This window comes from Arvicola amphibius, chromosome 2 (assembly GCF_903992535.2).
Source record: "Arvicola amphibius chromosome 2, mArvAmp1.2, whole genome shotgun sequence".
Classification (NCBI taxonomy): Eukaryota; Metazoa; Chordata; class Mammalia; order Rodentia; family Cricetidae; genus Arvicola; species Arvicola amphibius.
This window is the reverse complement of record NC_052048.2, coordinates 23,606,759-23,628,063: the sequence shown is the minus strand read 5'-3', so window position 1 is coordinate 23,628,063 and position 21,305 is coordinate 23,606,759. Positions and strand designations below refer to the sequence as shown.

At 46.9% G+C, this 21,305-nt stretch overlaps 1 protein-coding gene across 2 annotated transcripts in view; it reads left to right on the top strand.

Moving 5' to 3' along the window:
* The window catches only part of Ano2 (anoctamin 2), a 330,046-nt gene that overhangs the window by 70,580 nt on the left and 238,161 nt on the right, over window positions 1–21,305 (top strand). For both annotated transcript variants that reach the window (XM_038319710.1, XM_038319711.1), the window contains exons 4-6: window positions 10,845–10,996; window positions 13,721–13,775; window positions 16,510–16,561. In XM_038319710.1, coding sequence (XP_038175638.1) covers window positions 10,845–10,996; window positions 13,721–13,775; window positions 16,510–16,561 — 259 coding nt within the window. The remainder of the gene's footprint in view (window positions 1–10,844; window positions 10,997–13,720; window positions 13,776–16,509; window positions 16,562–21,305) is intronic.

Sequence of the window (21,305 nt, the reverse complement as noted above, 5' to 3'; positions counted from 1 at the left end):
TGGGTTATAATTGGGTTATAATTCTTCCACTCTTGAGGATTAGGTTTCTGAGTGCATTACTGGTACCTTTCACCTATAAAGTAAGGAAGACAGACCCTGAATTTATTTTGTTTTGCTTTAAAAAGCTGTGTCCCATGTGTAAAGCAGATGTTGACTTGTGAGTCTATTATCTATCTATCTATCTATCTATCTATCTATCTATCTATCTATCTATCTATCTACATTCCTACCTACCTATATTTATGCAGAGATTAGCTTAGTGGAGGGGCCTGAAGACAGATTCTCTTTGGGTCACTCACATTCTCCTGAGTCCAGTTGTCTTATTTGTGCCTCTCTGCTGTCTCTCTGAGTTGAATTGTAGTGAGTTGTCCCACTTGGCACAGCTGCCTGATCCCTAGCTCTATTGGCACTGCTGGTCCTTCTTTGAGTTCCCCTGCCCAGTTGGACTGCTTTCTTCCAAACAGGCCTCTCTGTGGGGCCTATGCAAGATCCTCTATTTAGATTTTCTAGAACACAGAGTGGCTTCCCCCTTCTTCTATGGGACAGCCCTTCCAAAAAGAACTTGGCTCATGTCCTAGAATGGCTTTTTATTCCTGCCTGAACAAACCAACTCAACTCATCCTTTGGACCTCAATCTCTGTTCTACCCCCCACTTTATTTATTCACCTTAAACCCATCTCTTCTTGGATTCTTAGTCACTATACACTCGGTGTTTACTTTACCCATCTTTTTCTCCAGATGCTTTGGGGAGTTATGCTTGGGTTTCACCTGTACCCCAAATCAATGGGATCAGGAGCTCACATTTTTTATGAAAATATTTGTGCGCCCTCGAGGTTAAAGTTGCTCAGTAATGCTCTAGAGTGACTGAGCCACTGATTGTGCCACGTGGCTGTTACGGCCTCAGCCCCACAGCCTTTTTTCACTCAGATCCTCAGGAGAGTCTCACAAATAGGTATCTCAGTTCAGAACTGAAGTACAAATAATAAAAACTCAGGAGCAGATATTGAGGTTCGACCTAACCTGAATTCCAGAAAAGCAAAGCAGCCAGCCACTGGCTCTTACCTTGCCCCCAGTCTGAAATGGTGATCCTGCCTTCAGGAAACCTCAGAATGAGACTGAGACTGAGAGCTGTCTTCTACCATCTTATAATCCTCTCTAGTTCTGGGATTAAGGGCACGCACCCTACCGCCTGGTTTCTGAGACAAGATAGTGTGGCTACCAGGATTAAAGGTGTGTGTCATTGTGGCCTGGTCTGTAAGGCGCCCATTGTGACTACTTTACTTTCTGATCCTCAGGCAAACTTTATTAAAATACAAATGAAATGCCACGACATACAACTGTCTCCTATCAAGTGAAATCCAGCCGGAGAAACCACCCCTTTCCTTGACAATTAGTTCCTTCTTCTAGTGGTGATCTGTTTACTCACAGGGATTATTTTGATACTTTAGTAAACTTAGAAAGTCAAAGTCAGGAGTTCTGGGTGGAGTGGTCTACATCTGTAATCACATCACTTGAGAAGGTGTCTTTAGGATTTCTATTACTGTGACGAAACCATATCAAAAGCAAGTTGGGGAGGAATGGGTTTATTTGGCTTATGCTTCCACACTGTAGTCCATCATTGAAGGAAATCAGGACAGGAACTCAAACAGCACAGGAACGTGTAGGCAGGAGCTGACGCAGGGGCCATAGAGGGGTGCTGCTTACTGACTTGCTACTCATGGCTTGCTCAGTCTGCTTTCTTATAGGACCCAGGACCATCAGTTCAGGAATGACATCACTCATAATGGACTGGGACCTCCCCGATCCGTCACTAATTAAGAAAATGCCCTACAGGCCTGCTTACTGTCTGATTTTCTAGAGGCATCTTCTCAGTTGAGGATCCCCTTTTCTGATGAATCTAGCTTGTTGACACGTCAAGTTGACATGAAACTAGTCAGTACAGAAAGACGGCCAGACAAGGGAATCACGGGTTTCACGCCAGTATGGGCTACATGATGAGATCTCAAAAAAAAAAAAAAAAAATCAAACCCTCAGATGAATATAAAATGTCAGGAGAGACTCCATGACTTTTCCTGCAGTTAACAGCATGGAAATCCTTGGTGGTGGGGAGAGGACTCACTGCCCAGTCTTTGGAATACATCTCCCGGCAGACTCTAGTCTCATCATCAATGAAAGCTGTAGCTGTTTACATAGGGATGACTGGAGGTGGGGCTGTCCTGTTGTCATGGCCCATTCTGGAGCATTTGTTTTTAATATAGAGGCACACTGCACAGGGGGGGTTTAGATTTCCTATCTCCATGCTTTGGTGCATGCTCTTTGATTACTCTTTAAATAGCCAGAAAGAGGGCAGAATGTTTTGACTTTTATTTCGTTGACTGCCATGCTTCTCTGCTTCAACATCAGCAGGGGGTGGGTGGAGAATGGTGGTAGCTACATGCTGTGGCTCTGGGGGAGAAGCTGAGATGAGATAGGGCCATGCAATAACGATGCAGATGACACAGGTCTGTGAGCAGAGTAGCCTGGCCCAAGGCCTGAAGACAGTGAGGTTAAAAAACGTGGAGATATGCCAGGTGCGGTGGCTTGTGCCTGTAACTCTCACACTCAGGATGCTGAATCTGGATTGTTTTGAGTTCCAAGGCAGCTCAAGCAAATAGTGAGTTCCATGCCAACCTGGGGCATAGGGTGAGACCCTGATGTAAATCAAACATGAAGATGTTTTAAGACATGAGTTTAGACTCTGCTGTGTTTAACACTCAAAATGAAAAAAACATAATTAAAATAAATGTTTATTTTTTTAAATTATTAAAGCCTTTAAGTCATGTCTGTATGAATTGGGTAGATAGGGTCTGGCTGGGACCTGGGCAAGAGGCTAGCAGGGCTAAGAGTGGAGAGTGTGGGCAGGCTGGTCATCAGATCCACAAGAGGGCAGTTTTGAGAGAGATGGGACTATTAGCAATAAAGTCAGCACAGAGGGAGTAGACCACGACACAAGGGACATAAGAACAGGGGGCTCAGAGAGGCCATGCTGCCTTTAAAGTCACCTCTCTTGCCACTGTGGCCAAACACCTGACATGAAGCAGCATGGGAGGAAAGGGCAATTTTGGCTCGTGGTTTAAGAGACTTGCCCATTGTGGTGGCGAAGGTCTAGCAGAGTTCGTGTGGGCAAAAGTGTGTGACTAGGACTCCTCACGCCCAGGCAGACCAGGGAATGGAGAGCAGAGAAAGCTGGTCAGATTCCTCCTTTTTATTATCCCTGAATCCTTGGCCTTAGTAAGCCTCTGTCCACACTCAAAGAGGATCTTCCCTCCTTGATTAAGTCTCCCTGGAAACAGCATCTCAGACACCCAACAGTGTGTCTCCACGGTAATTCTGAGTCCTCCTAGTCATCCTCTATTCTCCTAGTCATCCTCCATCCTTCTAGTCATCCTCCATCCTCCTAGTCATTCTCCATCCTTCTAGTCATCCTCCATCCTTCATCATCCTCCATCCTCCTAGTCATCCTCCATCCTCCTAGTCATCCTCCATCCTCCTAGTCATCCTCCTAGTCATCCTCCATCCTTCTAGTCATTCTCCATCCTTCTAGTCATCCTCCACCCTTCTAGTCATCCTCCATCCTTCATCATCCACCCATGTGATGAAACCTTCTGAACATCACTATGCCCCAGATGTTCTGCTAATGCAGTAGTGACTACAGCTGTCCTCTGCTCCTGATGACTTTTATGTGGTGAGAATTCAGCATTTTATAGCTAGTTGTAAACTGAGAGACACTGACAGGAAAACAAGAGGGGTGTACAATGCGAGCCAATGGGAAGGAACTCATTTGGATGACGGTGGGGGAGGATTTGAGCTCAGATCCGAAGGCTGGGAAGGAGTTGGCAAGTTGGAAGGGCCAATGAGAACATTTCCAGAGAGGGAGAGATTCCAAGGTCCCAACAACAAAAAGTCCGCCTGTGGGGAACTGAGAGGAGTCGCTGTGGGTCCAGCACAGACTGTGAGTGGAGGAGGATGAGACTGAAGACGGAGCTGGGAGGCACAGCTCTTAAGGGGCCTTGTCAGCCATGTAATTTAAAAAGCTTGGATTTTATCCCAAAATTTAAAAGTCAGCAAACATTCATTCATGTGTAGAGGACATGCTGACAACAGAAATAAAAACCATAAACGAATACCGAATTGGACAACAGAGAAAGAACATTTATTTTTGTCAGCATGCTACAGTCCTCATGCAGCATTTCCGCCGACGGGAAACTCAACCTGTTTGCACGGGTAGAGCAGTGAGGGGCTGCTCCGTCTCCCGTTGTGCCCACCAAGACCTCCCTTCCGGCTCTAGGTTTACAGCTGCGCTTCGTGGCTCCTGGTGCTGCTTCCATTTTGGTGGGGGACGGCTTAACACTCGCGTGCGTGGACACATGTGCTCATGGGCAGTGAGTGAGGACAGATGTTCAGCAGCCTAGAACTCCTCAGGCCTGGTTCCTCACGACTTGGGGGTGAAAACGGAGGGGCAACTTCTGGTCTTCTTCGCTTGGCTTCCTCCTCTTCTCTTTGGCTGCGCAGCCTTCCAGCCTTGTCCACTTCATGCCTGTGTCCTCGCCCCATCTTGTTTGTCTCACGTCTCTGCCTGGCTCAGCTTTTGGAAATCGGAGCAGAGGGCACGAGGTCATCTTCAGACACTCTCTGACTGTTGAGATGAGAAGGATGCTAGAGAGAGTGACAGCTGAACCTCAGTGTTCTGACAACTGACGGGAAGAAGAACAAACTAACAGGCAGAGGGACAGATAAATCAGCTTTACCTCCAGTGACATGGTGTGCCAGGTGGGGCACACTGCCCAACTTTATCCCTGGCCTGGATTCTTGCTGGCTGACCTGTCCTGCCATGTACAGGAGAGCTCCTCACAGGCCACTTCAGGGAGTGACCTAGGGGTCACTGGGTTATAGCATTCTTATCTTGCTATACGTTTTCCTTTTTTTAGTGTGTGTGTAAACACACACATTCCTTGGTGTATGTTTATTAAATTTGTGTTGCTTACGTCAGTTTACTCGTCTGTAAAGTGGGAACAATGACTTGTATATTGTCCAAGACAGACATCCCTAGGACCTTGGCTCCCTGAGTCTTAGGAAAGCACGTGATTTTAATGCAGAGAGGAAACAAATCAGCCCTGGGACCACACTGCTGTGCCTGTCTGGGGGGTGGGGAGATGGAGAGAGACAAGGAGGAAGAAAAGAAGAGAAAAAAGTCTCCCTGAACCCCTTAGACTGTGACTGTGGGGCCAAAGCAAGCTTTTATGAGAACCACATTTGATCCCAGAAATAAAAAATAAGAGCAACATACTTTAACGATTATTTATGATTTCAAACACATGAAAGGCGCAACGTGTACCCAGGGAGGCGCATCGTGTGCCCAGGGAGGCATAATGGGGAACAGCTGGCTAACATGTGTCTTACCATTTCTGAGGATATTCATAATTCTCTGATGTCCAAGAATAACAGTAATAATGATGCCACTGCTGATTATTAATAATAATAATAAGGAGCCTTGAGTATCTTTCTGGGAAGGTAAAACGAGAACCTAGGCTGCTGGGCTTGCTTACTTGAACCTAGCTTGCTTCCTCCTTTGGGGCAGAATGTGGAGCTTTGCCAAGGATCAAAAGCCATCTGAGAAGAGTCCTAGATAGGGCATCCAGGGAACTGGGTTTCGGGCCCAGTGTTATATCTGACTGGCAAGTCCTTGTTTCTCTGGGCCTTGGCTTTCTCATCTATAAGGCAGAGGTTCTTTTCCTCCCTGGTAGGGTGGGCAGAGTCTTCATGGGCTCTGATGAGAAGCTGCCCGTGGCGTAGGTGCTGGATGCTGGATGCACTGCGAAGGGGCAGGGTTTATGTCAGAGCTGTTTTCATCCCTGCACATCCCCAGCGCTTGACACAGCAACTATCAAGCCCAGGATCTTTGGAAAAGCCTGGAAGTGCTTGTGTCATGAATGTGTGCTCCGTTCCTTAAGTGTTTCAAGTCATGGCTATGCTAGATTTGGGGAATACTGTCAGAACTATTTAGCCCAGTTCCTTCCCCCTTTTATGACTTGTTAAGTGGGTCTGGAGGAACTCTCGGTGCAAGCCTAATTATCCACTACTACTGCGTAAGCCCGTGTTTGGCCAGTGCCCCAAGAATTATGGCTTTTCCCATCTTGCTGGTGGAAATAGGTGCCATTCTCAGTCCTTCCAGATGGTTCTTTTCCTTACAGGGAGTCGTTTTTCACACCTTTGCAGCTGAAGGCTCAAGGGTTACCTTCCAGTGGCCCCCTGTGGTTCTCTGAGCTGGGTATCCTCTCAGAGAGTGGATGGAGTCTTGTCTTGATCTTGCTAGGCTTATCCTCCTGTCCCTGTAACCCAGGGGATCTCAGGATCTCCTTGTTTCCCCTGACTTTTCAAGGCATGGACCTGGAACAGCCCCACACATCTACAAACATAAAACATATAGTGCATCAAGTCTGCACTGATAATAAAGACACTCTAGGCAAACAGAGAAGTAGAAAACTTTCAGTTGTGTTTAAGGGAATTACATGGCCTTGCTAGAGCTTGGAGCTTAAGTGTTTTCTAAAGGTCCGAGTATAAACGCTTGGTCCCTGGTGTGGAGCTATTAGGAGATGATAGGGATATTTAAGATGAGGACATGTGCCTGGTCTGATTGTAAGACTTTTCTCATTATTTATGATAAAATAAGCAAGAAAGTCACTCTCCTCCTGAAGTCAGCTGAAGTGTATCCCACGCCCCAGCGACACACTTCAGACTCCTCAGCTGAAGGTGCTGCCGCCTTTCTTTTTTTTTTTTTTTTTTTTTTTTTTTTTTTTTTTTTTTTTTATTGGTTTTTCGAAGCCTCAAACCCTCGGCACACCCCTGGCTGCCAGTGCCATAGACTGCCTCACAAGTATCTTGTATGTATCTTTCGCTCGGCAACTTGTGACTATTATGGCAGAGAAGAAAACAGACTTTTAAGTCAGAATATCTGGATACTGGCTCTTGGTCTGTTCATCCATGTCAGCATGAAAAATTAACCCAATATTAGTATCTTAAGAGTAATCAAAACTTGTCGGGCGGTGGTGGCACACGCCTTTAATCCCAGCACTCGGGAGCAGAGGCAGGCAGATCTCTGTGAGTTCGAGGCCAGCCTGGTCTACAAGAGCTAGTTCTAGGATAGTCCCCAAAGCTACAGAGAAACCCTGTCTTGAAAAACCATAAAAAAGAGTAATCAAAACTTAGCAGTCAAGAGTGACTTTGTGGTCAGTAACTTGAGCAGAGGTGGGATCAGGATCGTGTGGCTTCCCTTGGTAGCAGTTGGGGTCTCTCGGTGGCTTGAGGTTCAAGGGCCTTTGTTTCCATATCTGCTGTTTGCAGGGAAGTTCGAAGGGAGTCTGGTTAAGTGCTTTTTTCTCCCTGGGTCCTCTCAGAGTGTTCTAGAACATGAAAGGATTAGGGTTGGAAGCTGCTGATCTCGCAGGGGGCTGGCTAGTGTCCCTTCTGTCATATTTTTCTGGTCAAGTGGCAACAAAACCCAGCCAGGTTTGGGGAAGGAGTGGGAAGGGAAGTTGTGTCTTGAAAGGCGTGATGGAGGTGGGTCATCTGTCTATGTGTTACTTCTATTGGTTAATAAAGAAACTGCCTTGGCCCTTTAATAGGACAGAAAATTAGGTAGGTGGAGTAAACAGAACAGAATTGTGGAAGAAAGAAAGCAGAGTCAGGCAGATGCCTCAGGCAGATGCCATAGCTCTCCTCTCCAAGATGGACACAGGTTAAGATCTTTCCTGGTAAGTCACCCCTTGTGGTGCTACACAGATTACTAAATATGGGTTAAAGCAAGATGTGAGAATTAACCAATAAGAGGCTAAAACTAATGGGCCAGGCAGTGTTTAAATGAATACAGTTTCCTTGTAATTATTTTGGGTAAAGCTAGCCAGGTGGCAGGACACATCCCGCCGTTCCTTCTACAAAGGAGAATTACCTATGTAGAGCCTGTGTCCATGGTTCATACATTACAACTTTTCTTGAATTATGACATCTGTGCTTCAGTTACTGCAGACACGAACCTGAAAGTCTAAAGGCTGTAATGGGCACTGGGGAGATGGCATATAGGTTCAGAGCACTGTCTGTTCTTCCCGAGGACCAGGTTTCAATCCCTGGAACCACACTCACAACCTTCATTTGCAGGAATTCTGATGCCTTCTTGTGGCCTCAGTGGGCTCCGGGTACCCACATGGTACACAAACATACATACAGGCAAAGCAAATATAAAAGAAAAATAAATAAATAAAAATCAAAACTGTAATGTAGACACTGTGGTCTCTGCAACATAAAACACACACACACACACACACACACACACACCATGTGAACTATAACTACCAAGGACCCTCACCATCATGACAGTATGTCTATGCTTCACTCAGGACAGAGCTCATTGAATGTTCAATATTCCGAGGCTGTGAAGGTAACTCAGTTGGTAAAGTGCTTGTCAAGCAAGCACAAGAACCAGAGTTCAGTCCCCACATCCATGGAGAAAGGGTGATGTGGTGACATGCACTCGTGGTCTCAGTGTGGAGGAGGCAGAGCAGCAGGATCCCTGAGCTCTCTGGCCAACCATCACGGCTCTATCAGCAATCATCTTTTGGATCCTTAATAATATCTAGCTGGGCTGTGCGGGAATCACAGTCAACTGTTGTCTAGCACCTGCTGTCCTCCATACATAAATTCTTTTTTTAAAAAATTTCTCTTCTTCATTAAAAGTATGCTTTGATTGTAACTTTGTGGGAGCATCAGTCTCTATAAAAATCTGTCGATTAAATTGAAGCTATGAAAGGAGGCAAAGATAACAAAATTGAGGTCCTTTTAAACAAAAGTTTTGCTTCAAATCTTTTCAGGTTATTTTTATGTTCTTATTATTTTGACTTTAAATTCTTTTTAACTCTCTTTCTATTTATTCATTGTGTCTTTCACACCATGCTTCTTGATCCTCTCCATTTCTCTGTTCCTTTGTGTCTACTCTCTGCCCTTGCAGCACGCCCCCCCCCCAAATAAAATTTAAGAGAAAAAAAAAGAAAAGAAAGAAAAAGGAAAAAAAAATCTCATCATGGACGCTGTAGTGTTACACAGTGAGTCACACAGTAAACCCTTACATCTTTACTTGCAAGTGTGCATTGTAAAGTCACTGGTCCGGTTGGAGGCCTTTGGTTTCTGCTACACTGTTGACGCTGGGCCCTCACTGGGACTCTTCTTGGATAGCCTGTTTGTTGCCCTGGGTTGTGGAAATTCTGCAGCTTTCGGTCTGTAGAACTGGCCCCTTCACGTGCTCCAGCAGAACACAGATGGGGTGGATGTTGGTGTGGGCCAACTCATAGCCTTGGTTACTGGGTCTTGGTAATTGCAGCCAGCCAGCTCTCTCCAGTCCTCACCACCAGGGTGCGCTCTCCAGCATTGCCTGCCTTAGTTCACCCCTTGCGGCAATGAGCAAGGGGTGGGGCCAGTTCTCCTGCTTTCCCTCCCTCAGGGTTGGTTCTCCCACACCTGGACCATCAAGGCCAGCTCTACTGTGCTGCCCAGGGGAGGTGAGGGGCCACTCTCCCGAGTGCTGCAGTTGGTGAGGGGCAAGGACAGTTAGTTCTCTTGCTCTTATGACCTCAGGGCCAGCTCTCCCACCTTAGGGCTGTCTTACTCATGTCCCGGTCTACAGGGTCAGCCTTACTGGGCTGCCCAGGTGAGGCACAGGGCCTGTTCTCCTGAACACTGCAGCTGGTGGGGGGGTTGTCACCTGCTGCAAGTGGCAGGGGTTGAGGGCATCTTTCCCTCATCCATGCCCCTACACACCATCTGAGAGGGATGTGACCTGTTCTCCCAATATCGTGCCCTCAGGGACAGCTTGCCCATGCCCCTGTAAGCAGGATCAGCTCTATTGTATGCCCAACTGAAGTGCAGGATCCTATTTCCTGAGTGACCTTCAGCTGGTGAAGGCCAGGACCCGTTCTCTCTAGAGTCGCAGAGAGCGAGGGGCAGGGCACACTCTTTAGAGCCCTTTCCTCTGGGCCTTAGGTAGTATTAGAAGCCAGACATCAACAGAGACTGCAGTTGCATCAGGACCACAAACCCAGACCAGGGTCCCAGCAGCAGCCCAAGCCCAGACATCATCAAGGTCCTGGATGGCAACTAGTCACTCACCTCAGCCTGCTCCTCATCTCCTCGCCTCTTCAGATATGTCTCTGTCCACAGGACATGAAACATTCTGTCTCTCTCCCATACAAAACCACACATTTGCTCACCATAAGAGTGCCTGTCTGCCAGACGCGGCAGGGTGCTGGGTAGGCCTGGGTTTCCTTCTACCCCAGGATTTCCCCAGGCCTGCACATGGGTGTCCTTGTCCCACTTCGTCTGTAACGGCACTAGGCAGAACCATAGCTCCTCCTCACAAAGAGATCATAATAGTGCCCAACCGCCTGGCACTTCTCATGGATCCTGGTTGGTGCGGAGGTGTTGTGGAAACCCTCTCGAGGGTCTCTATACACACATCCTATATGCATTTATCTAGTGGAGGTGTGGCAATTGTCTTGTGGTGGGCCTGTGGTTTCTCTAGGATGTTGTGACTTTCTTAGAGAAAGTTTGGAATCTGCATGTTTCTTTGTACTGGTAACCACCGCAGCACATGTGACCCAGAGGGGCTTTTGAAAAGCAAAGACAATGGCAGCACCCTGCTTATTTCTCCAGCCCTCTCACTTGCCCAGGGTATCCCCCCCCGCCCTGGGACCTATACCCCTTGCTCTTCTTCACATGTTGCAGGGGACATCCGTTTAAGACCTGTGATTTGTTGTTTGTAGATGTATGAGATTAAAGCAGGAGGTAGCATCGCGAAGAAGTTCAGTGCCGTCCTGCAGACGCTCAGCTCACCCCTGCAGCCCAGGGTCCCCGAACACAGCAACAACAGGATGAAAAACCTCTCCTACCCATTCTCCAGGGAGAAAATGTACCTGTGAGTATGGAAGTCACTCAGGCAGGCGCGCGAGAGGGGATGGGGAAGGACCGCCAGTGCCATTCAGTGCCTGAGCAAGCCTTGAGGCTTGAGACATGATAACTCTGGGACCTTATGGCCAGGTGAAGGAAGTAGCTGTCCTGGGAGAATAGTTGCCATGCCCATGACCGTCCTTCCCTTGTGAAGTTATTCCAAACAGTTCCAGACATGCATCCAGGGACATCTTGGCCACTGGATAGAGTGGATGGAGAGCCAGGGAGCAGCCTGGTGTACTGCGGAGCACTGTGAGAAGGAAGTGCTCACCTCCTGTGGGGAAGCCCCTCTGCCAAATTCATCTGATTAGATTTTCCCAATCTATTATGAAACCAAGGGAAGGCGAAGGAAGGTTCTGGATTTGTGTGTCCCCATGGCCTACTCATGCCTTCCTTGATTCTGTGGAAATGCTATCCCCACTTAGGATGTGTGAATAAAAATCTCTCCATGGGAATGGCCACTTAGGAAACTTCTAGAAGGGATGACCATGGTAAAAAAGTGGAAAATGAAAGTGGCACTAGGAACTCAGGTGAAAACCTGAGGCATCTGGGGTGATGGGACTGAGTGAATAAGGCCAAGCAGGGACACAGAGGCCCAAGAAGACAGAAAGAGCCTTGCTTTTAGAAGCAGTGTTTCGGTGTTCCTGAGAGAATGCATGCCTCCCACTACCTCGCCATGACTGATAAGAATTCTCTGAATAGGCCTATGCTGTTTCACGGCAAGTCCCCAGCCCCTCTGTGACCTTATAACTGTCCTGCTCCAAAGAGGAAACCAGATTCCTCAGCCCAGGGTCATTGCAGATGTATGTGACACAGTAAGGACCAGCATGCACCCCTTTTCATGCACGTGTATAATATGGTTGGTCATATCTACTATGCTTTATTATATCTTATCTTCCTCCCACTCCTACTGAACCCTTTCTTCCTCCCAGCAAGTTTCGTTAGTACCTACGTGTCTTTCTTGTTTTTTGGGACCCACTGAGTTTACACAACTCTAGGTCAAGGGCTATGTAATAGGGCATGGAATCTTTCCAGCAGCTACACCCCTGAAGAACATGACACCCCTTCTTTTAGTAGCTACTAACTGCTAATGGCTCCTCCAGAAGGGTGAGGCTTCCAAAGCCCCTCCCCTGTCTATGATGGAATGTCGAGGGCCCGGCCTTGTGTTTCATGAGTGCAGTAAATGACCGTGTCATGTCCATGGGATTATTCCTCCTACCCCTCCTCTAGTTCCTGCATTGTTTCCTCCTCTTCTGCAGTGGTCTCTGAGCCTTGGAGTGGCTGACAAGACGTTCTGTGTAGGGGCGAGCAGTCAACAGACGCTTACGCTCAACATTTATTTATTTATTTATTTGTTTATTTAGACCAGTTATGAGTCTCCACATTAGCTTCCACCTACTGCAAGAAACAGCTTTTCTGACCAAAACTGCAAATGCCTTTAGTCTTGTATATAATAAACAAATATTTGGAAGGTAGTTTGTCAACATGTCCACTTAGCAAAGAGACAGTAGCAGGTTCTCCCTAGGGTCTAAGACCTACTTGCCATGCGTTTTTGTCTAGGTCACAATACCAGGCATAGAGTCCCTCTCAAATCCAACGAGAATGTGACAGTCATGCCTTTATTTTACATTTTGATTGACAGATCAGTGTATCACACACAGTCCACAGCTGCTGAACCTGCTGCTGGTTCTGTCTCCAGCTTCTTCCACATTCTCTTCCCCCAGGCTTTCATTCATGTGGATGCTGCGCTCTGGTCAGCTCTCTCCCACACATTGCCCTTTCTTTCACTTCTGCTCTCCTTTAACGCCAGTAACTAACCAGGTTTGTTTCTTTCTGGAAAATTCTATTCTTCTCAAGCAGAAGCTGGTTTCTGTCTTTGACCTTGCATAACCACAGGCTACATAGCCTCATGCATTCCTTGACATCAGTCGCTGTGGCACACGTGGCTGGTAACTCCCAGGAGAATAAGGAGAGGGTTGCATAGTCTGTGTCCTCAGCAAGGACATTGGTGTTGTGGGGCTTTGTATTATTGTTTGCTATTCTGAGACAGGTTTTTGCTATGCAACCTGGGCTGCCCCGGAACCCTAGGTCCCCCTGCCTGTCTTCTAAGCATCTGGATTCACAGGTGCTTCTGCTGCTGTTGTTGTTCAGTGTATGAAAACTCGCAGGCCTTTCATAATTGAGGTTGGTATCTATTGATGGAATGACAATGAGAATACAAAATGGAATTTTGAAAGACAAATGATTGTAATCTCTATATACTAAACTAAGCTTATTTTTAAAATTTTATTTTTGCTGTTTTGTCCAGGCATGGGTATATTTCCCACCCGCTTTAATTTTGAAAACTTATGGCATCATATTTTATATCACAGGCTTTCTATTTACAAACTTTTCATAGTTATAATTTTCAATACCTTCATGGCAATCTTTCATATCAGTTTTGAAGTTGAATAACTTTGCACTGGATATTTATAATATTTTTCCTTCTGCTCATTTATTTTCATTATGAATAATTCCTACAATGAGTTTACAGAATTCCTGGGTCAAAACAATCATCCGTGTTGTGTGTCTGAGTGTGTGAGGGCTTTCATGTCTTGCCGTGTTATCGGAAGTTTGCCCTGGGCTGTGGGGACAGTGGTGTCAGGGTAGGGTAGTGACATAAGCTCACCATTTGCTTACTTGGATTCTCTAGGTACAACATCCAGGAGAAGGACACCTTCTTTGATAACGCTACACGGAGTCGCATTGTAAGTAAAGGATGTGCTGGATTACTGAGGGCTTTTGGGAAAAGCTGGGTATGTGGTTAGCAGGGCATTTCCTTTCCCTCCCTGCTATCTCTCATTATTTGTCCAGAGTTGCCTAGCAACTGTAAGGCCATACCAGTAGTACAAGAAAGAGCAAACAGTTCACCTGCTAAGGTTTGAGAGGGGTTTTGAGGCTTATGACTGTTCCATGCAGACCTTAGGGTTGTGGGATCAGAAGCTGTCAGAGATCGTAGAACTGGAAACCAGTTAAGATGACCCCCTTGGCTTACAGGGAAAGAAACTGAGGCTCTGGTAGGCAATACATTAGAAAAAAATCATATAGATTGTTAGTATCTATATTTATATAAATTCTACATATATATGTACACACACACACACACACACACACACACATATACAGCTTTCTATCTCTGTCTATCTATCTCCGTCTGTTTGTCTAGCTATCTACCTATGACTGGAATAGGACTAGAAGGAGTCCTGATTGCTGGGGTTGTGTGCCTTTTATAAACTTTTTCTCCTTTAAGCCCCATGGCAAGGACTCGTGTGATTTTATTTCACAAGAAATGTTAATTAGCCAGTTTGCCCTATAATAAAAGAGTCAATATTCTTGACTATAGCCATCCTTCCCTCCCTCCATTCCACCTTCCCTCCCCTCTCTTCCTCCCTCCCTTCCTCCCTTCCTTCCTCCCTCCCTTCCTCTCTCTGTCTCTCTCTCTGTCTCTCTCTCTGTCTCTCTCTCTCCCTCCCTCCCTCCCTCCCTCCCTTTCTTCCTTCCTTCCTTTTCTCCTCCTCTTTCCCACATCTCCCCTCTCTTTCCTTTCATACCAAAGATTTTGTTTGTGTTCCATGTTTGATTCTAATAAACATCTGGGACTGGCCTCTGTTCTTGCGGCTCCATGTCCAGTCACATCGGATCTCCATTTACCCATCAGTTAATTCTCTACCATTCCTGAGAGCACACAGACAGCCAGTTGGCAGAGGGAGGCGAGAGGGACCAGGACTTATACTACCATGTAGGAAGTGCAGAATAATACTCCTTAGGAAAGACCTTACATTTCCAGTGCTGAGTAAGTAAGGGAGAGATACTTAGAAGGCCTTCCCAGCCACCTGGGTGAACTGCATGCTAAGAAGGGTCAGAGAGCAGACAAAATTACTGAGCATTTCCAAGACACACAGACAGATGGCCTTTCTTCTTGCTTTCAAGATGTGTAAGAAAATATCTCTGGATCCTTCATGTCATGTTTTAGGAAGGATTAAAAATGGGCATAGGATTTCTTTTCTCTTCCTATGAAAAGGGGTGTGAACTTCCTATTTTCTTCGACGCTCTTATGAGTCAATTAATTCTCAACATGGCTTGGCTCCCACACTGTGGGGGGGGGGGGTTACAGGGTGTGGAGATGAACTGATCATGGCAAAGTGCTCGTAAAATAGTACAATGCCTTATAAATGCTGTTCCCAGTTATTATTGCTATTGAATTACTGCTGTATTAGAAGCAGGATTAAGCACTCTCGAGCCCCATTCTGCTGGAAGCTATTTATTTACTACTCCCTCTAGGTCTGTGGCCTGGATGCAGGAGTGTGAGTAATGACGGGGAAACACATCTCTCACTCATCCTTCTTCTAGAAGCTTCCTTTTCTATGTTCTGCCTTTTTCTCAGTCTACCCCAAAGTATGAGAAAGGCAAAAAAGAGCCTTGAGTTTCCTCCTGACCACCCTGGCCTTTTGACTGATGCACATGCCCCTGTGACTGTTTTATGTCCCCCATCTTCTTGGTTGGCCCAGTTATCTGCTCCCTTCTTTCAGATAGGGATACCCTTGCTTGGCCTGGCTGAGGCTTGGGACCCATCAGGAAGGCATTAGATGGCCTCCACTGAGTCACCTCTGAGAGTGACTTCTCAGCAAGGAGCACCCTCCATGTGAGAGAGAGACTCCACAGAAAGCCTGATGGTGCAAGAGTTCTCTAGAGCTTTCAGGCTTGTGAGACTTGAACCTCAACAGAGCAGGTGACCCACAGACTGCCCACTTCTTCTGTAGGAGGAAGCTGCTGTGACCAGACAGGGTGAGAACTCAGGAACAGCTTGGGCAAATGAGATGGCTAGGCTAGGTCGGGCACGCTCTTCTGCACCAAGCACTGCCGAGTTCATGGTCTTCCAGAGGCTTCTCAGCCCCTGTCAGGGTGCCCGTTGCAGAGGGACAGAACTGCTGATGTGGAATCAGGCCCCTCTGTGTCTGACTGTATGCACTGCTTTCCCAGCATTCTCTCTGGCTCTCCTAGTTAGCACGTGCCTCTGACTGGTGGAGGAAGCAGGTCTTGTAAGGGTTCCCTGAGGTCCCCACACAAAAGAAGAGAGGTTTGTCTGGGAGACAAACACAGACACTTCCACCATGGCCCCCAAGAGGACTGTGTGTCGTAGGCTGCCTCTGTTTTCCTTCCCTTCTGTCACTGCAGACAATTATTTTTTTTTAGCCTTTTATTGATTCATTTTTTTCCAGGGTGGGAAGGAATGAGGAGTGTGTGTGTGCGAGGGGTTAAATTCTTTGCTTCCTCAAAATACTCAAGCCTGAATGGGTTTGACAAGTAGGCCATGAGCTCCGCACATGCTTCGCGTCCCCTCCCTCCAAATGAGGCCTGTGTGTCTGTCCCAGCCAGCCTGCCTCACAGGGCGGTGACGCACATGGTTCAGGCGTTCACAGCCCCGCTGTCCTTCCCTTTTAGGTACACGAGATCCTGAAGCGCACAGCCTGTTCTCGAGCCAACAACACAATGGGTAAGGAGCCCTCCAGTGCGGTGGTCCGTGAGGCGGTGAGGGGCTGGGGGCGGCCCTGTCAACGCCTTCCTTGGTGGGCAACAGGGAGCGCAGCAGACCCATGCCCCACAAGCAGGGCTGCTTCAGCTTAAACTGAGCAGCCAGTCAGGGCTGTGGAGGGTAGGCGCCTACTGCATGGCGTGTCTTGGGTGCTCCCCAGCTGTGGAAACACCTCCCAGACCTCTGGCTCATGGTGGGAGGTTGAAGGTTCCCTCCTCTTTCTGGTACGGTGTGCATCTCTCATTTATCCGTATCATTCAAGTGCAGTTCTCTTGTCCTAGGTCCTGGTTTGCTCTCGGTTGCTGTGATAAACACCTGACCAACTCGGGCAGGGAGACGGAAACTGGGACAGGGGGTCAAGGCAGGACCCCGGGGACAGGAACTGAAGCAGAGTCCTGGAAAGAACACTGCTCACTGTCTCGCTCATGGCTTATTCAGCTGCTTCTCTAACACAGTGGAGGCTTACCTACCCAGGGGTGACTGTGCTCACAGCGGGCTCAGCCCTCCTACAGTAATTAGCACTTTGAGAGAATGCTCCCACAGACATGCCCACAGGCTAATCTGATGGAGGCTGTGCCTCAGTTGAGGTTCCCTATTCTCTGGTGACTCTATCTTGTGTCAAGTTGACAAAGCTAACCAGCACACAGTAGTTTTAAGTACCTACAGCCAATTTTCATGTACTGTTTTTAGGAAGAAATGTACCTTAGTGGTTTTAGGTGGGTCTAGCCCATTCAATCTCTACATGAAGAGACTACTTCCTCCCCAAGAGAGGGTAAATGACTAATCTAAGGCCATACAGCAAGGGGCTCTGTGGTCCGAATGCGCTTCTCTTAAGCCCAGCATCCTCTCCACAGTTACTGGGGGAATCCATTCGCCCTGTGGTATGTTTTTCAAGCATGAGTATTTCTGCACCCTTGGATCAGAAGCGTCGTAGAATATACACACTAAGGCAGGCAGTCTGATGCTAATGGATTGTTCAGAGATGCGTATGGTGGCAGAGGTGAAAAATCTCCCCAATTCTATCATTTGTTCCCAGATCAAGCCACCAGTCCATTGATTCTCCCATAATGCTCTCTTTTTGGGGTTTCTACTAACCAGAGGGATCCTTCTTACTCATTCTTCCCACTCATGGCTTTGATCACAGATAGTGAGCCCGGGAGATGTGTAGAAACCATTGCTTATGACCTCTGCCCGTATGCACCTAGCTTTCTGCCCTGCACATTCTACTCAGTTGACTTTATCTAATGAATTAATTTTACAAATGCTAAGCCTTTGAGTCCCGTAGCGATCCCTGGCGAGTTCCTGACTGTGTTCACAGACGGTGATTTAACCTTTCTGCAACCCAGCTTCTTTTGTGTGGGATGGAGATCATGAATGGATCTTTCAGAGTTTTCGTAAAGATTAAACAGGCTACTATGAGTTTGCTTTATAAACTGGAAAGTCCTTCAACTCTGGGGCTGTGGGGAGGGATAATCCCTAGGATTATTGGAAGGTCACAGGAAGCTGCCTGCTTCAACTGATTCTGTTTTCTTTTGCCTTTTAGGATTTAGTGTGTGTGTGTGTGTGTGTGTACGCACGTGTGGTCTCAAAGTCAAACATCATTAGGATTTTGTTGTTGCCCAGTACTGTTCAAAATTTTACTTTCCTCTAAGACACTCAAAAGAAGCATCTACTTTGAGTACCTGCTATGTGTCAAATGATGCCACAGAAGCCGAGGAATGCCAAGACGAACTTGACCTATTGTCTACCCTTAAGGACCTTCTAGTGTAACCACTCAGCCAGATGTGTAAATAGGCAATTATGAGATAATACAGCAGGTGCTGTAATTGTCACATGCACAATGAAGCAGGGGCACCAAGCAGGAAGCAATTACCTTACAGACCGGCTTCTCGGTGCCAACAGAAATTATCCAGCATCGGGTTTCAGGGCTCTTGGAGACAGTGGCAAGCCAGAAATTATCACCAATTACAAATCACAGTTTGCAATTACAAGTTGCAATTACAGAGAACACAGAGGGCTTGTCCAGGGCCACATGTTGAGTTAGAGTTGTTTTAAGCGGATCTAGAACTTGGCTGCTGTAGCACGAGTTCTAATTAGTCTTAATAATAAAAACCTAGAGTCAGTTATAGGGGTGAAAGCTGAGTGATCAGAAAAGCAGGGCGGCCAGCCTCTAGAGAGTTCTTACCTCTACCAATACTCAGATCAAAGGGGCGATCCTGTCCTCCTTCTGCCTCCTCAGGCTGCCCCTCAGACTGACTGATGCAGACTGTTGCCTCAGATTATACTGAGCTCCTGTCTCCTTCCGCCTTATTTTCTTCTCTCCACTCAGCAATATCACTCCTGTCTCCACCCCCCTAGTGCTGGGATTAAAGGCATGCAATCCCAAGTGCTGGGATCACCTTTGTGTGAGCTCTGTTTCTCTTTTAGACTGGATCAGTTTCATGGAACTCAGGGTGGCCTTGAACTAACAGAGATCCATCTGCCTCTGTCCCCTGAGTCCTGGGGATTAAAGGTGTGTGCCACCACTGCCTGGCCTCCAGTGGCTTAGCTCTGCATGCTGATCTTCCAGCAAGCTTTATCACCACAGGCAACCCTGGCTCTGATCCTGTTCCTACTCCCTCTGAAGTGCTATGAGCCCGTGGTGGAGCCAGGGTGAGTCTGAGAGCCAGTTCATCGCACAGAAGCTGCTGACATCTTCACTATGAAGGATGGCTGAACTGTGCTTCCCAGCAGAGCAGGACTTGTAAGGCTGTCCTCAAGTGGCTTGCTTCTGCCTGGCACAAACTCAAGCCTTCGGAGCTCTTTGATCAACCTATGGATCTCCCTTGGTAGATCCAAAACAACGAAAAACATGATAGGGTCAGAAAACAGCCAAGAATACACTGTGGAGCTTTGAGATAACATGACCTTTGAACCAAAAGATGTATTTAGATTTTCTGGCCTATCTCTCCAGTTTCTGAAGAGGTGAAGGAAAAGCACAAATGAATAGAAGTGACTGACATTTCTCCAGAGAATTGCTGACCCATAAATGGAAGAGAAAAAGAGAGAACAGAACTGTATTTGGCATTGTAGGCATGCCCCTCCCCGACCTGGACCTTGGCCTTGGGTCTGGCCTTCTGTACAGTCGTTACATTTGTGACCCATGTACAATGCTTTGGTCTCTTTCTCATTGTACTTAACTGCAAAGTCAGAAACAGGAAGTGGCCGTGAAGATAACAGCGATTCAGCAGCCCTCCCGCTCAGTACCATCACTCTTGTTCCTTGCAGACAATACATTTTAATTGATGCTGGGTTTTGGAAAGCATCAGCCTATTTTATAAGCCGCATGTAGCAATTTATTTATATTTCTGCCTTGTTCCACAGCATTTCTGAAGTGGCTTACAAGGGAAACAATAAAACAAGCCTAATATAAATAATAAATTAAAAAATAAGAACCAGGAGAAAACACAAATTAAAATTGAATGTCAAAACTAGGAGGAAAAACACCCAGAATATGAATATCCACGGCATAAGGCTCTTGAGTTTCTGCGGTTGTGTTCTAAGGGCAAGGGGCCTAGGCTCAGTCTCGTGGCTGTCCCTGTGAGTAGTCACATCCTTCTGGGTAGAAATCTTTCCAGACCAATCACGAAGTCCTTACTGGCTTACTGTTTGTTCTCCCATCTAAGGACTAAGCACGGTGGGCCTGCGGGATTTCCATGATCGGATGAATGGGATGTGTGCAGGTGATGTGCAGAGACTCTAGCAGGCATTCTCTAGATGCAAGCGTGTGCAAGGTCTTCTGGATGGCCACTGTGTGTGTGTGTGTGTGTGTGTGTAGGAGAGAGAGTGTTTGGGAGTATGTATGTGTGAGTGTGACTGTGTAAGTGTGTGTGTGTGTGTGTAGGAGAAAGAGTGTGAGTATGTACGAGTGTGTGTGAGGATATATGAATGTGATTGTATGAGAATATGTATGAGTGTGTGAGTGTGAATGTGTGGGTGTGCATATGTATGTGAGTGTGTGTGTTTCCTCAAAGGATCATTGGGCTCATTTCTTGAATTCTTGACCTGTGATCTGCCCCCATTCTGCCCCCACACTTTACTGTTGCCATTTTCCCCTGCCTTTGGGAGATAGGCAAGCAAGCTCCTTAAAATTCTGGTAAAGAGAAATTGAAGGAGGGGCCGCTGCCAGGATCCTGCTGTGGATAGAGCACGCATCATCAAGGGGAATGGGTTTTATGAGCTCTGCATTAGCTGTTTATTGATAGTTATCCTTGCTTCTGGGTGTTCTGTGCTGGGAGCTAAGCAGGTAGGAGATCCCTGAACCAATAAGGCATTTATTATAGGCCAAATTTATGTGAATAGCTGGACGTTTTTCAAAGCACTTTCGTGTCTTTAGCTCCTTTGGTCCATTAGACCCCCATGAGAATCAGTGTTACCAACGGTGTTACCTGGTTTCATAGTGTAGTTACTTGATGTGGGAGAGTCTTCTGTTTGAGTTTATTTCATTGGCTAATAAAGAAACTGCCTGGCCCATTTGATAGACCGCCCCTTAGGTGGGTGGAGTAGACAGAACAGGAAGAGGAAGTGAGGTAGAAGGATCAATGAGATGCTACGCCTCTCCTAAGTTAGACAGACCGCTGTGCCTCTCCTCAGAGAGAGATGCCAGATGCAATGAAGCTCCAGCCCAAGATGGATGTACGCTAGAAACTTCCTGGTAAGGCACCAC